The sequence below is a fragment of the Typopeltis vanoorti genome, chromosome 24 (assembly GCF_054136105.1).
Source record: "Typopeltis vanoorti isolate ZY-2024b chromosome 24, IOZ_Tvanoo_1.0, whole genome shotgun sequence".
In the NCBI taxonomy this organism is placed as follows: Eukaryota; Metazoa; Arthropoda; class Arachnida; order Uropygi; family Thelyphonidae; genus Typopeltis; species Typopeltis vanoorti.
This window is the reverse complement of record NC_143572.1, coordinates 76,427,373-76,443,967: the sequence shown is the minus strand read 5'-3', so window position 1 is coordinate 76,443,967 and position 16,595 is coordinate 76,427,373. Positions and strand designations below refer to the sequence as shown.

General features: G+C 35.1%; 1 protein-coding gene across 4 annotated transcripts in view; it reads left to right on the top strand.

The window, feature by feature from the left end:
* Orc5 (origin recognition complex subunit 5) overlaps nt 1–16,070 on the top strand; it is a 183,402-nt gene extending 167,332 nt beyond the window's left edge. For all 4 annotated transcript variants that reach the window (XM_090413801.1, XM_090413802.1, XM_090413800.1 and 1 more), the window contains 2 exons: nt 15,569–15,681; nt 15,780–16,070. In XM_090413801.1, coding sequence (XP_090269927.1) covers nt 15,569–15,681; nt 15,780–15,828 — 162 coding nt within the window. In that variant the 3' untranslated portion in view covers nt 15,829–16,070. The remainder of the gene's footprint in view (nt 1–15,568; nt 15,682–15,779) is intronic.
* Nucleotides 16,071–16,595: the final 525 nt, after the last annotated feature.

The window sequence follows — 16,595 nt, the reverse complement described above, 5'->3', positions numbered from 1 at the left end:
CTAAAGCTAGTTCCTGCCAATGGTTTATGCATGCACAGACACTTCCCAGCATGAACATGTTAATACATATGGCACAGTGGCCTGTCACATCAAATCTCATATAAATCTATGCAACAAGGCATTTATTCTGTTATTATGATTTTCTGTGTTTGTCAGCTATAACTGCATTTTCTGGTTGTTCGTCTGTTTTTCAGGATACAAAAATCCACCCTTCTGGGTGGATAAATCCCATTGTCTGTGTTTAAAAACTGGCTAATTCGCCTTAAAAATGAAGAGCTTAAAAGGTTCCTGATATCCTAGAAGGGATGCACACTAAGTTTTTCTCCAACTAAAGAGCATTATCAACACAACACAATATTAGAACAAAATAAATTAACTATGAATTTAGTAAGTTTTGCTGGATTCCAACTAACACAATCACAGCACAAACAAAAGTAGTCAGGAAACAAGGTACTACAACCAGGTATGATAATAAAAACAATTAAAAATTGTAATGGAAAAGTAAGAACTGAAATTCAGTCAGTTCCCTCTTTTCTGAGAATAATGACAAACTGTGACTGATGGTGGTCTTAGAACTGTAATCTTCCACATTTTGGGTTAATTAATACCACCATACTTGTTAAGATTAGATGAGTCCTTCATTGCTTTTGCCAACTTCAGAAATAGTTTTTCATATTTTTCATGGCCTCTTTGATCCATTATTGCTTTTTTCCATCTGATCCTGTATATAAAGGAGTGCCCAGAGAAAATGCTCTGCCAGATCTACTTGGCCATTAAAGTGGTAATGTATATATATATTTTCCAGCCTGGTTGGCTGAGTGGATTCATGCCTACCCAGTGTAGGCATGAATCCTGCCATGAGCATAAATTTTCATGAATATTTTTAGATGGAAGATGAATTTTATTAACCAGTGTGAAACCATTGCTTCACTTGTTGGAGTTCTAAAGTAGCCTAAGAAAAGTTCCATGTTGCATCTGGAACAGAATTTCTGGATTAATCTTTAGCACACCCATCACACTAGTGGCGGCTCATCCATAAGGGCTGCATTCAATGCAGCCCTTATGGATGAGCTGCTACTGCATAACACTAATATGGAGTTTGTCTTGTGTTTAGGACGAACTGTACTCTGTAATGGTGGAAGGTGTCTTTCTTTCTTCAGATTTTTTTGTTAATGCTTGTGTTTTTCAGGGCTATGTTATTTCACGTATCCTCTTCTTTACCTATACATAATTTTGCTGATGATAGCACTCTGCACTCCTATGCAAATCTTGTGGTGCTCAAGCATCTCGAATCTAGAACATTCTGCAATAAGTGTTCTAAACACTGATGTTCTCTCTCTCTTTCTTCAGACTCTTACTCCTAGAAGGTCCTGGCATACTCACATCACTTCTATAGCATCTTCAGTTTCCAAAAAAAAAAAAAAAATTTGCATTCTATTTCACTCATGAGGAGTTCAATATGTCCAGTTGTTTACTCTGTACAAATCTCAAATCTGCCCAGCCTTGGAATGCTCCATATTTTAAGTAGTGCATCTCCTCTGAATTGCATCAATTCAGAGGAGAGTGGTTCAGGTTATTAGTGACCCCCCTCTCTCTCTCTCTCTCTCTCTCACAGATTCTCTTCAGCCACTGTCTCATAGACAGTTTCTGCATTGTATCTCTTCCACAAGTATTTCTGTGGGTGCTGTTCAGCAGACCTAGTATCCGTTATGCCCCTTCATTTCTGCTATGCAATGTGGCAAACAGCTACCCAACATTCTTCACCATTACGTCTAATTTCACTGTGTGAAATTAGATGTAATGGTGAAGAAATTCTTCAGATACTGAGACATACTGTATTATAGAGGCCAAGATAAGGAAAGAATCAGTGGAGTTGGATTCATGGTTAATAAACATTATTTTATAGTCATCTGTTGACTCATCAAACCAGTTACTCCTAGTCTTCTTTTATTAATATAAAGCTCAGACATATTAAATACCTTTTCAATAGATTTAACCCCTTTCTCCACTATCCTGACACAAAATCATTGCAAAGTTACTCATGTATATCTAGGTCGCTTCTGGAAAAATAGCCAAAGTGCTTATTTGTTTTTGGTCAAGGATTTAGTGATACAAAAACATCTAAAGTCATACTGTGCCAATACAGATCCTAGTAGTATACATGGTAATAATTACTTAATAAACAAATAAGGCAACATCATAAGCGAATAAAGAAATGAGTGTATAAAAAAGTACATAAAAAAAAATTAGATAAAACCAACCAAATATTAAAAGCCTATATATACTAACTCTATTCTATAAATAAAATAATATATATGATATGTATACGATACATCTTTATATATGCATGTGATTCATTTTCCAAGATGAATCAAGCAGAAATAAATGACCATCATTCCCAGAGGCCAGATTGTTACTTCCTATGGCAGCAGACAGCTAAACATGAAGGCAGAGGATGCTAAGAATCCCCGGATAACCAGATCACGCTGTCATTGGAAACTAGACCTTCAGTTTCCAATGACAGTTAAAATTCTTCAGTTAAAAACCAGAGACATACTGTGTTATAGAGGCCAAGATAAGGAAAGAATCAGTGCAGTTGGATTCATGGTTAATAAAAAATTGAAAAACAACTTCATAGAATTTGACAGTATATCTGATCAAATAGCAAGTATTGTCGCCCGGTTAAACAAGCCCCCCCCCCCTTCATAGTTTTTGCCAGGGAACCAGGGCAAACAGTGAAAAGTTAGCTACTGTAACAAATCCTAAAACACACCCCAAATAAACATCACCAGAGTTCAAGATCGGCACTATCAACATAAGGAGCCTGAATGGCAAAGAAATGGAACTAGCTGAGGATTTGGATAAGTACAAGATCGACATATTGGAACTGATTACCATTTAGTCTTGAGCAGGATAAAATTGAATTTCATATTGAAAAAAAGAACAGAACGTGTAAGAAAGTATTAAAGCGAATAAAAGTTGAGCAGCTCTCAGATGTGAACTGTAGACTAAAATACACAAACATTATCCAAGAAAAAATGAAACCGTTTGAGACAGGAACCAAACCTTGGAGATTCATATGGCAAGCCCTGAAGAAAACATTGATTGATTCAGCCAGAAAGGCATGCGATGAGGTTGTGTGCAAGGATAGAAAAATCAGAACTCCATGGTGGACACAGGAAATTAAAGAGGCAGTGAAGGAAAAGTAGAAAGTATAACAAAAGTTTCTGGCAAATAAGTCAGCTTGTGCTCTTAGAGAATACAGAGATAAATGTAAGAAACCTAAACACTGTGTAAAACTAGCTAAATAAAAGGGAAGACTTTGGTAAGAACATAGAAAATAAATATGAAGAAGGTGGCAAAATATTCTGGAGGCTGTTGAAAAAGCTCAAAAATAGAGGAAAGAGTGCTATAAAAGGAATTAGAGATGATAAAGGTGACAAGAAAACTGGAGAAAAAGATATGCTTAATGTATGGAGTAATTACTTTGAAAAATTGTTAAATGAAACAATCATTGACAGCACAATGGTAAAAAAACACTGATCAGGTATGCCATCAGGAATACATATCCATACTTGAAATAGCCATCAAAAGCCTGAAATGTAGAAAGGCAGCTGGAGTAGATGATATTTGACCAGAAATGCTCAAATAAGTATGTAGGTATAAAAGTCTTACAGTGGCTACACTGCATGGTTCAGAAGGCATGGACAGAGGGACTAATTCCAGATGATTGGAGTAGAGCTCACATAGTACCCATATATTAAAAGGGAAATAAAACTAAATGTGTGAATTATAGAGATTCTTCTCTATTGAGTGTTCCTGTTAAGATTTATGCAAGTATACTTGAGAAGGATTGTGGAAGGGAAACTTGGTGAAGAACAAGCTGGATTCAGGCCAAATAGCATCTCTCAGGATCATATTTTCAGTTTAAGACAAATAGTTGAGAAATCATGAGAATATAACAAAGATCTGTATATAAATTTTGTAGACCTGCAAAAGGCATATGACAAGGTTCCAAGAGAAAAAGCTATTCAGAACACTATAGTTGTATGGTGTCAGTGGGGCATTATATCAAGCAATACCTTAGTCTTTATTTGAGTTGTAAGTCAGCAGTTAGAATTGAAGTAAGTACAGGAAGATGGTTTAATGTTAAATCTGATGTCAGACAAGGATGTACATTTATGCCCTCTGCTATTCATTATCTATGTTGTTGTTATAGCCTTTTGGCTGTTTGGGGGCTGATATATATATATATATATATATACCCCACAATCTAGGGAAATCACTATGAGCAAGGTAATTTCTCGTTGCCTTCCTTGCTGTACTATATCCTATGACTGTAGGTGTACAGTTCACTTGTTCATGGAGCCAGTTTACCTGCTTGTGGAATGAAAAACCCCATATAAACTATTGGAAAAACCCTGCTGTCCATGCCCAAGACCAGCTAATTTGTCTATGGCTGAAGAAGATCCTTAAGCTCCTCATGTCGCTGACGGGAATCGAACCTACCACACTCCTTCTCCAGGCATATGATTGCAAAGCCAATAGGCTAACCGCATGGATATTCATTATCTATATGGATCACATTATGAAGAAAAGTGGTATTAAACCTGATAACAAAATTGGAGATGTTAATCTCGGCTTTTTGCTGATGATGTTTTACTTCTAAATAAATCCATTACAAGTCTGCAAGATTCCCTGACTAAATTGAATAACTGTTGTAATAAATATGGTACGAAGGTCAGCAATAACAAGACAAAGACGATGAAAATAGGCAGAAGCATTCAAAATTTCAACTGTATTGTGAATGGAAAACCTATAGAATAAGTAAAACATTTCAGCTCCTTAGTCACGATTTTTAATGAAGATGGTAAATTATATATGAAAATAGACAACAGAATAAACAATGCTGGTATGGTAGGAAGTCAACTGAATAAATTTATATGGAATAAGAGAGAAATTAGTCAAAACACTAAATTAGCTGTATACAAGACTGTGTTCAAACCAATTTTAACTTATGGATCTGAGAGCTGGGTTAGAAATAAAACACAACTAAAGACTAGAAACCGCAAATATGAGAGTTGTGAGAAAAATTAGGGGCGTTATATATTTTTATTTCTTATTTTAATGTGTTTTATACTTAATTGGTTTGTTGCTGATTAAATCCTTTCTTATTTTAAAACCTTATTCAATTAAAATCCTACTAGCTGTTCTATTGTTAGGCCGTTGCTTTCTCTATATTTTCTGATTTATATCTTCCTATTCTATCTTTCTATCGCTATTTTACTTCTTGATATTGGGCCTAATATGCTTATATCTAGGATTGTTTCCTCTTTGGATACTGGCAAATTTATTTTATGCTGTGCCAGCCAGTATCCTATAGTAGAAAAGATCCCTACTCAGGCAGACAGTACTAGACTCCTAGCCGTTTTTACACAATACTTTACTTTAATGCTACTGTATAGATTCAGACTGCAGTCGTGACCAAAATCTATAATTATATTTACTTTCTAAATCCTTCCCTCCAAAACAGGTTCTATTTTTATAAGTGGTAGTTTGGAATCGTAATCAGGCATGACTCAGGTTCAGGTAAATATGACTAGTTTATTGGAATATCTAAACAGAATACAAAATTCATACACTCAATTATGACTCAATACTAAATGGAAAACTCTAGTTAAGAGGTTAACATATTCTAAATTAATTAAAGGTCATAAAGCATGTGAAACACAATAACTGCAGATTGGGATAGATAGCAAATGATTTAAACTAAAATTCCTTTCTGTAATGCTATTCATAAGATAATATAAACAAACATTTTAATGTTACTCAGTTACTAAAATCCACAATTCTGATCTCATTAAGTTAATCCTATTCACATACAATTACAAAAGATCTCTTCCAAACAATTCTTCTTACTCTCTCAAAGGAGGTTAACTTTCTAATTAGAGACAGTCCACAGAGTTCTTTAGAATACTGTTCTTAATTTCACATTCGTAAACAATCTTCTCCCATCTAATGAATTTTATACACAAAATAGAGTAATTTTACCTTACCGAACTTTTTCCACATCTTTCAGCACCAAGTGTATGTCTGGATACTTCTCATCTATTGGCTGTCCATATGCCAACGTAGGGTTATGCTATCTTCATTCCTTCTGCCAAAAATGGACTTAAATCTTTGCGTTTCAGGAACAACTCGATGGGACTTCTCAGTATCGACTTGATTCTGCTAGGACTGGAAATTTTTACCTTCAGCTCTGCGTAGAATCCTTCTCCATTTTCAAGAAATCCTGCTGTCCGACATCTTATCTTAGCACAGATGCTTCACCCTCCCTTTACGCGAACTCCCACTAACTTCTGAGCCACCAAACAAGAAAGCGATATGACAAGACAGATCCCCGATATGGTGCTAGTCCCCTTATATTCTTCAATTGAGCGCCCTCTTTTTCGGAGTCCCCTTTGCACACGACCCATCTCTTTTCTCCTGATGCTGTTTTACACAACTTAAGTGAGGCTTAAATTAAATCAGATTATCCCTCTTTTAAGACATACTCTAAATAAAATCTTAATATGATCACAATAGCTTAAATATATGGTACATGAAATAAAGAATACAAATTTTATACATAAAGTGAAGGAAGTTTCACTTTAAATTTCAGCTGATGTGCAGGTATTTCTCTTTGTTGGTAAGTTTAATATGTTGGATTCTGAATGAATGATTTCTTTGCAATATTCCTTCATTCAGGATCTAACAGGGGCATTAACAGATGGCATCAGTGGCATATCATATTAAAAATTAGGACATTATGAAAGAAAACTTGACATTGTTAGCATCCAGAATGTGTTATCAGAGCTACTCTCAGATGGTATGGTTACTTATACAGAATGAAAGGAAATATTAGCAAAACAAGTGTTCTCTGCTAGGTTGGCAGGGAAAAGACCCAGAGGAAAACCAAGATATAGGCAGATTGATACAGTAAAAAGTGCCTTAAAAGATAGACATATAAGATTTGATACTGTTGGAGTCTTGACAGGTAACAGATTAATGTGGAGGAAAATTGTAGATAGGAATTAGTAATGATGTAAATTTTTCATGTAGTATTATCATATCCTGTACACCCCTGGAGGGGTACATGTCAGGAATTTGATGATGATTCAGAAGAAAACCTGTATATCGTGAATTCCTTTTTCAAGAAAAAAAAAAAAAAAACACATAGGAAGTGGACATGGAAAAGTCCAAATAGGAAAAGTAGTGAAATTGACTTTATCCTCATCAATAAGAAAAACATCTTTCAAGACTGTTCTGTTATAAACATCTTCAACATTGGAATTGACCATCGTATGGTACACAGTAAGATTCAAATAAACTGCCAAAAATAAAAAAGAAAAATGTTTTGAAGATCAAAGCAAAACACGGATGTACACAAACTCAACATTAAAAAATATATATTCCAACATGAACTAAATAATAGATTTAAAAATCTTATTATAGATGACAATGCTGATCCATCAGAAAGTAATGACATTATTACCCAAAACCTTTTGCAATGCTCACTTGAAATAGCTGGCTCTGCAGAACAGAAACAAGACAAAATTTCTGAAGAAACAAAGAAAAATGAAACAATCAAATAACCTGCAGAATAAAATTGAATACATACACTGAATTGCGCAAAACAACCAGAAAATGTAAATTTAACTTGTAAATTCATACAACAAACAATTGAAAATAACTGTAGTCTCAAAAAAGCCAAACAGCAATTGATCAGCAGTAAACATATGGTTGCAGTCAAACTACAAAATGCAACCATTACCTGAGCTAGATATATGCTATAGCAAAAGGAATTGAAGAATTTTGCTCAGTATTATATCAGGATGACAAATTAAATGAAGAAGAAGAAAACTATGAAAGATCTGACATACCACAGATTCTACCAGAAGAGGTTATGTGGAGCATCCAAAGCTTGCAAAATGGAAAAGCTGCAGGTGAGGATGGAGTTATAGCTGAACTTTTAAAAACAGGTGGAGAAATGATCTACAAAATCTTAGCAAAACTTGACCTTATGTCTGAAGAAAAATTATGTACCAAGAACATGGAAGAAGGCTACCCTAATTCTGATACATAAAAAAAGGTGAAGTAGAAGACTTAATGAACTACCGACCAATCAGCCTACTATCAGTGGTTTACCAAGTGTTTACAAAAGTCTTGGCTCATAGGCTTTGTATGACTCTAGACCTAGCACAACCAAAAGAACAAGCAGACTTTCAAAGTGGCTTTAGTACAATGGACACAAGTTGTACAACAGATTATCGAATGGTGTAATGAATATCAGTTGTCTTGGTTTTATTATGAGAAAGCCTTTGATTCAGTAAAAATTTGTGCAATACTTAAAGCATTATGAAACCAATGAGTGGAGGAGCCATATATCAGCACCATCAAATCAGCATACACTGATGCCACAGCAGCGATTCATTTCAATGGAAACATCTCTGCTATAGAAATACAGAGAGATATAAGACTGGGTGACACAATATCTCCAAAATTATTCATAGCATTCCTAGAAGAAATATTCAAACTTCTTGATTGGCAAGGGAAAGGTCTGAAAATAAATGGAAGCTCCATTTATGCTTTGCAGATGACATAGTTATCTTTATTTCAACTGCACACGAATTACAGACTCGTATCCTTGAACTCCAAATTGCTAGCCAAACAGCTAGCCTAAAGATAAACCTAAAGAAGACCCAAGTTATGTTCAATATCTATGTCCAACCAGAAATTATAAAAATTAATAATGATGAAATTAAACAAGTTTATCATTATACATATTTAGGACAACAGATATCAGTGGAACAAAATATCATGAATGAAATTAAAAGACATACGATGCTTGGTTGGAAAGACTTGGAATATTCCATTCAGAATTCAAAAGCCACCTACCATTATGCCTGAAGAGAAAAGTTTTTAACCAATGTATTCTTCCTATATTGACATATGGCTGTGAAACATGGACACTAAAAGCAAAGGAAATTCAAAAATTAAGAACAACACAATTTAGTATGGAAAGAAGTATGCTTGGTATCACAAGACTGGATCATAAGAAAAATATATGGATAAGAAATTAAATCAAAGTCTCTGGCATCATAGGAAGAGTGAAACATCTGAAGTGGCAATGGACTGGGCATATTGCTTGAAGACAAGATCAACAATGGACAAAAGATGTACCGGGTTGGATTCGACGAGAGGAAAAATGACCACTACGCTGCCTAAATCATGGTGGATTGATGATATCATCAGATTTGCAGGAGTGACATGGGAAAGGAGAGCCATGGATGGACAGTTTTAGAGTAATCTTGGTAAGGCCTTCATTCAGCAGTGGATTGACAATGGCTGATGATGATATGATACATATGCAGTGATAAATATTGATGGTCTTTAAAAATTTAAATACAAAAAAAAAAAAAAATTATGTGATAAAATCTGCCTTAATGTATAGGATTCAGACAGATTATGAAGATGACTAAAATAGTGGCTTTGCTCATTGGCAAAACCAAGGACAGATGATTGAAATGAGAACGATGGCTAATGCACTGCCACAGAACTCAGAAAAAGGTATGTCCTCATCCCTGAATGGGAAGGAGTGTGTAAGAAGACTCTGACATATGTGAAGCCAAGCAGTAACAACTTTTTCTCTACAGTCTGTGCATAGACTAGACTGCCATGATTTGATTTCATGCTTGATTTGATGGAGCTTGTTGTTGGTCTCTGTTCCTTCACTGCCACTGGGATAAAAATTTTTGTCTTATGATCTTCCTGTAATCATTGTAAGGGATGAGAAGATGGTGAAAGCTTGTGAAACGAGCTGACGTACCTGCAGCCTCGGTTCCTTATTTATCCCAACATGGCTTGGGATTCGACAGAATCACATGTCCAAATGTAGCTTCTGCAATAAAGGACATGAAAGAGCATAGATGTTTTTGCAGCTCTAAACTTCTTATTGCATGTAGAGAGCTTTGTGAATGTGTTTATATGATACATCTTTGGTAGCAATGCAATCTTATGTAGTTTAAGGCAAGCTTTATAGCATACAGTTCAGCAGTATAGTTGTTAAATTCTGGAGGGATCTGAGCAGATATTATTTTGTCTAGAAAGACAGTGGAAGATGCCACTGGTGCCTCTGATTTTGAAAATCATCTCTGTAAACAGTCAAAAAATCAGAATATTCCATTATGTTGGCTTGAAAGAGCTGCTAGTAGACAACAGGAAGGGTGGGATTTTTGTGTATCCTGCAGAAAGAAAAGTGCATTGATTTATATATGAAAGCCACAACAGTAGTGTGATGGCAACCGGATATTGTTTACTCTAATAACCAGAGCTTAATCTTACAGCAGTAAGATTAAGCTCTGGTTATCTGGTTAATCTAATGAATGTTATACAGATTCTCCCACCGTGGGCAATTAATAGATGGTCATGTGGAATGGTCTGATAGGGATGTTATTTTAGTAGGTTACAACAGAGAGCTGTTGACATCGAAGTGACAATGGTGGTTCATTTGTCTCGATGTAGAGACTTTGGATTGGTGAAGTTTGAAATGCTCAAGTTGTGATTCTTATGCTTGATGGTGGATGTGGTCCAGTCATTGTAGTGTACTATTTCTATAAGAAGCATAGACTTGGGACCCATGATCAAGTTTCAGTCTAATAAGTACCTGGTACAAACAGAACAACTAAACATCGGGTGTGAAGGATGTTCATCATTTTAAAGCACTTGTCTTGCAATTGTGTACATGAGGGAGGAAATTCAGTTTCTTGTCAAATATGAGTCCCAAGAACTTGAGTTCTAGTGCAACTAGGATTAAAGTTTGTCCTATTCTGAATTCTTGATCAGGATGAAGAATAAGTCTGTAGCAAAAATGCACACACTGTCTTCTGCTGGGAAAATCTGAAACTATTCACAAGTGCCCATTTTGAAAGATAGTCCCTGCAGCTATCTTTCTATGATTCTCATATTACATGAATGACAGAAAATAGTAAAGTCATCCACATAGAGGGCATTACTTACATTTGGGGGAAGTTGTTCAATTATCAAGTTAATCTTGATTGAAAAAAAAACAAAACATGATACTTAAAACTAAACCTTGCAGGACTTCCTCTTCTTGGGTATACAGTCATGAGCTAGTATTCCAACTCAGTCTTAGAAATTCATTTGAATAAAAAGTTCTTGATAAAGAGAGGGAGGTTTTCTCCAAGATCAAAATTATGTAGGCCTTTCGGTATTTCCAAATCTTCAGGCAGTGTCACATGCTTTATCCATCTCAAAGAAAACTGATACTAAGCACTTGCATTTTAGGAAGGCATCTCTAATGCTTCTAGTTGGACTAGATTTAATCATCTAGTTCAACTGGAAATCACTCAGTAGCTGATTAAATATAATCACTTATTGAGTGATTTTTTTAGAAGCTGGATTATGTTCTGGAAAAAAAAAACATTGCTTCTCTCCAGAAACCATAAATGACAAGAGTTAGCCATTTTTTACAGAATCTTTCACAAGCAGTTGGTCAGGGCAGTTCATTGTGTTAGATCCTAAATGAAGGAATCTTGGAAAGAAATCATTCATTTGGAATCTAACATATAAAACTTGCTGACAAAGTGAAATACCTGCAAATCAGCTGTAATTAAAAGTGAAACTTCTTCACTTTATGTTAAATTTGTATTTTTTTATCTCAAGTACCTTATATGTAAGCTGTTTTGATTATATTAAGATTTCATTTTAAAGTATGTCTAAAAAGAGAGATAATCTGATTTAAATTTAAACCTCACTTAAGCTATGTAAAATTTACTGTGAGTCATCTAAAAAGTTGCTAAGTAATAATTCCTGGAAGGCATAAAGCTACACGTGTACAGCGTAACACTACGGCTATAGCTTACTCGCAAAATTACGTTGCCATGCATTCTATGAATCCAAGTATAACAGCGTCGTAAAAGCGAAGGATGAACCCAAAGGGGTGAAAAGATAAGGGCCATGTGCAAAAGGGGGACTGAGAAAAGAGGGCGCTCTATAGAATATAAGGGGTTGAGCCTGTATAGGAAGACTCTCTCTGGCTGTAACGTTTTCCTGTTTTGGTGGTTCGGAAGTTAGCGGGCAGTTTCGCGTAAGGGAGGTGAAGTCTGTGATAAGATGTTGGACTGCGAGCGTTCTTAAAATAAAGTAGGATTCTATGCAAAGCTGAAGGTAAAAATTCCTGTCCTAGCAGAATCAAGCCGTCGCTGAAGAGTCCCATCGAGTTGTTCCTGAAATGCAAAGGTTTGAGTCCGTTTTCGGCAGAAGGAATGAAGATAGCGTAACTCCTACGTTGGCGCATGGACAGCCAATAGATGCGAAGTATTCAGACATACACATGGTGCAGAACGATGCGGAAAAAGCTCGGTAAGGTGCAATTACTCTATTTTGTGTGAAAGTTCATTAGAAGAGAGAAGATTGTTTACGAATATGAAATTAAGAACTGTATTCTAAAGAACTCTGTGGACAGTCTCTATTTAGAAAGTTAACCTCCTTTGAGAGTAAGAAGAATTGTTTGGAAGAGATCTTTTGTAAATTTTGTATGTGATAGGATTAACTTGATGCGATAAGAATAGTAGAATTTAGTATCTCATTAGAATGTTTGTTAGTTTTCTCTTGCGAGTAATACTACTGAAAGGTATTTAGCTTAGCTTCATATCATTTGCTAGCTATCCCAATATGCAGTTACTGTGTTTAGCATGCTTTATAAGATTTAATTAATTTGGAAAGTGTTAACCTCTTAATTCGAGTTTATTTAGTATTGAGCATAATTGAGTGTATGAATTTTGTATTGTGTTTTAGATATTCCAATAAACATGTCATATTTACCTGAACCTGAGTCGTGCCTGGTTATGATTCCGACTTACCACTTATAAAAATAGAACCTATTTTGGCGGGAAGGATTTAGAGAGTGAATATAAATGTAGATTTAGGTCACGACTGCAATAATCTGAATCTATACGGCAGTTTGAATAAGATATCGTGTAAGAAAGCTAAGAATCTAGTATTGTCTCCCTGAGTAAAGATCTTTTCTACTATAGGATACTGGCTAGTGCAGCAAAATATAAATTCGCCAGTATCTGAAGAGGAAACAATCTAAGATATAAGAATAAGATTAAATTAAGTGAATAAACAGAATAAATTGCAAAAGGTTATAACATATAACAATATATAACAATAGAGCAGCCGGTAGGATTTTGATTGTACAAGGTTTTAGGTAAGAAAGGATAGATTTAATTAAACAACTAATTAAGCATAAATCATATAGAAACATCGATATAACAATTGATGATTTATTGGTGATTCAGGATTTCTCCCTAGTTTAAGAAAGACAGTAATTTTTTGAAAGTTTTTCCAATTGGTTATACTACAAATTAAAGATACCAAGAAATTATATACTTAGTTTAATCCTTTATCCAAGTGTAAGCAAACAAAGTTTGCACTTGAAGTATTTTCAGCACTGGGACAACTTAGGGTAAAGGTGGTATGACTTCACATCACTTGCCTTAGTATCCCATAATGCAAAGCACATCTCCTTGCGGACATGTATAATGCTATGCATCATGGGAAGGATCACTACCCAGATCGGTTTCCACCTTTATTGAGGTCTCATCAGTGAGAGCCAGATCCAGAGGTAACACCATGGTTGAAGTAATGCAGAAGTCATATTTTTATGTACAAGTTGCCAAAAGGTGTCACACCTTATTATTAAAATACTCTGGATTAGAGATAGTTAGTTGTTGAAAGTTTTTCCACTTGGTTATACTATAAATTAAAGATACCAAGAAATTATATACTTGGTTTAATCCTTTATCCAAGTGTAAGCAAACAGAATTTTTTTCCCCTGAAGTATTTTCAGGAATGGGGCAACTCATGGTAAAGGTGGTGTGACTTCACATCACTTCATTTCAGGGATTAAACCAAGTATATAATTTCTTGGTATCTTTAATTTAAAGAGTAATATTCTAACTAAAGGAGTAATATTCACCTTTAGCCAGGTATCTGGTATTAAAACCTATTTCTGCAGGGGATTAAATACTCCATAAGTGTTCATTGAACAACTCCACTATGTCCTTTGCATCAGTCACTCTATTCCCATTTTTATCCCACAGTGTCATTCTTCAACAATGATTTCTCCTCCTACTGGCCACATAGCTAAAAAATTCCATAGTATTTTCTTTGGATCTTAGTGCCAATCTCTTCTCATATTCCAGTTTTGCCTTCCTCACCATACTAGTCTCTCTCCAGGCCTGTGTCTTATATTCTTTGTGCATCTGCTCTCCACCCCTCTCGTTATATCTCTTCTATAATCTCTTTTTCAACTGAATATAAATTTAAACAGTTCCTGTTGGATATCGTTTGTCATCCACTTTACACCAAATTGTGTCTGCTTCTTCACCCGTGGAATATAGTTTACTATTGCTGCTAATAAATATTCTTTCACAATTTCAAAAGCACTAATCATATCATGGCCTTCCAATCTCTGCCCCTAGTTGATACTTAAGACTAGTTGATACTTAAGACTGTTATAATCACCTGCCTTATAATTCCACATATGTTCCATTATCTTTGATACACCTACATGTCTATTCATTTTCCAAGTGAAAATTACATGGTCACTCTCTCCAACTAGTGGGAAAGATGTCATCTCACTTATTATCTTCTGATGCTATGACCAAATCCAAAACTCTTGTTCCTTCTATTACATGTTGCCTAAGACATTTGTCCCTCAAGAATTCTAGAAATTCCATCCCCTTATTACTACATGCATTTTCTTCTTCCCAGCTTATTCTGCTGTAGTTAAAATCTCCCATAACAATCATTCTTCTTGTACTTGCCAAGCTCAACTGCCTAAACATCTCTTGCTCCCAATCCTCTGTGCTCCCTGATTTGTAGCAACACCCCACTAAATATCCTGTCTTGACCACTTCTACATCACACCATATGCTTTCAAAACCATTAGTGTCACTGCCTTCCAAAGCCTCCACTCTTAGAGGACGTAAGTCATCACTTATCATAAGCAGTACTCCACCACCACATGTTCCTTTCCTATCCTACTGGAAAATGCTGTATCCTGCTACTTCTATTCCTGTTATTATATCCTCTTCTGTCAACCAGGACTCAGAGATCCCAATAATCTTTGGCCAGGCTGATGCTATCAGCACTACCAGTTCATCTCCTTTATTTCAGATACTCGTGGTATTAGTATAGAGCATAAAAATGTCACTGCTTCTATACCTATCATTGTCCCCTCTCGATCCCACTGGACTCAGTGTTACCTGATGTCGTCCCTGTTATTGAAAAGTTAAGTGTCATAATTGGTGTGACTGCTAGGAATCTTCACTTTTCTATGTAGATTTTGTTCAACACACTTAGCTAGATGAATAAGGATATTTATCATACTTAACAAAAATGCTGCCAGTTGCTCCTTCACTAAATACCAATATGCTATTATTAATAATATATAGTATTCATCTAGAAAATACCATTCTGAGTTGTCATTATTTTTCAGATTTCCTCCTTGGTCACCCTTCGTCTTTTGTCTTGTGTTAGTACCATGGATAAGTTCAGTACCCCAAAATATAAGTGTTTAGTCAATTTGGAATTCATTAGAAACATAGGAAGGTAAAGTAAATGTAGTTAAAACTTTAATTGTCATTTTTTAAGCATTAAAAACAATAGAAGTGCACTTGAATGAAATAACTTTTTTTTTTTCATTGCAGAACCGTTAATTTTGATGTTATTAAGTATCTGAATGACTTTGACCACTAATTATAGCAGAATAAGCCAAGGCCAGAAAAAAATAAATAGAGAGAAAGAGAGGGAGAACAAGAAGAACAAAAGCTAATTTATTTTGTATTATACTCCTATGTTCAATGTCAGTAGGATGACAATGAAGATACCATGCAACTTATTTCTGTGACATAAAATGTGAAGCAGAGCTTCTCATATATGGAAGTATTTTCTGTCCAAAATATTGGAATCAGAGTTCTCTTAATTTATAACAGATATATTTTCTCTGTCTGTAACCAAAAAAAAAAAAAAAAAAGTTGTATTATAAAATCTTTATACAAATTTAAATAAAGTTTTACACATTTTTATTTATCCATTTCTGTTTTGCTTGCCTCGGTTTCTTTCTTATCTATCAGCCATTCAACACAAATTGTCTCATGTCAATACTTATTAGGACATAAGAATTTATCTTGTACTTGTTTTTATTGTGTAGATATGGTACATAGTGGTGTGCATGCTTTCCATTGATATCAAATTTATATAGGGGGAAATGAATCTAGTGGTTTCAAAACAACCAAATGATGAAAAGAATTTCCACATTTCAATGGTATATTAAATTACTAGAGGACAGAACAAACTACACGTGAACCTATACATAGAATCATGAAATACATAACACATAAATAGTACATTTAAGGGAGAGAATAAAAGTTATAGAGAGAAGTGTAGAGATTCTCTACAGAAAAATAACCAGTAATTTTAGAAGATATCTGTGTGTGTGTGGGGGGGGGGGGAAGTACACTAGG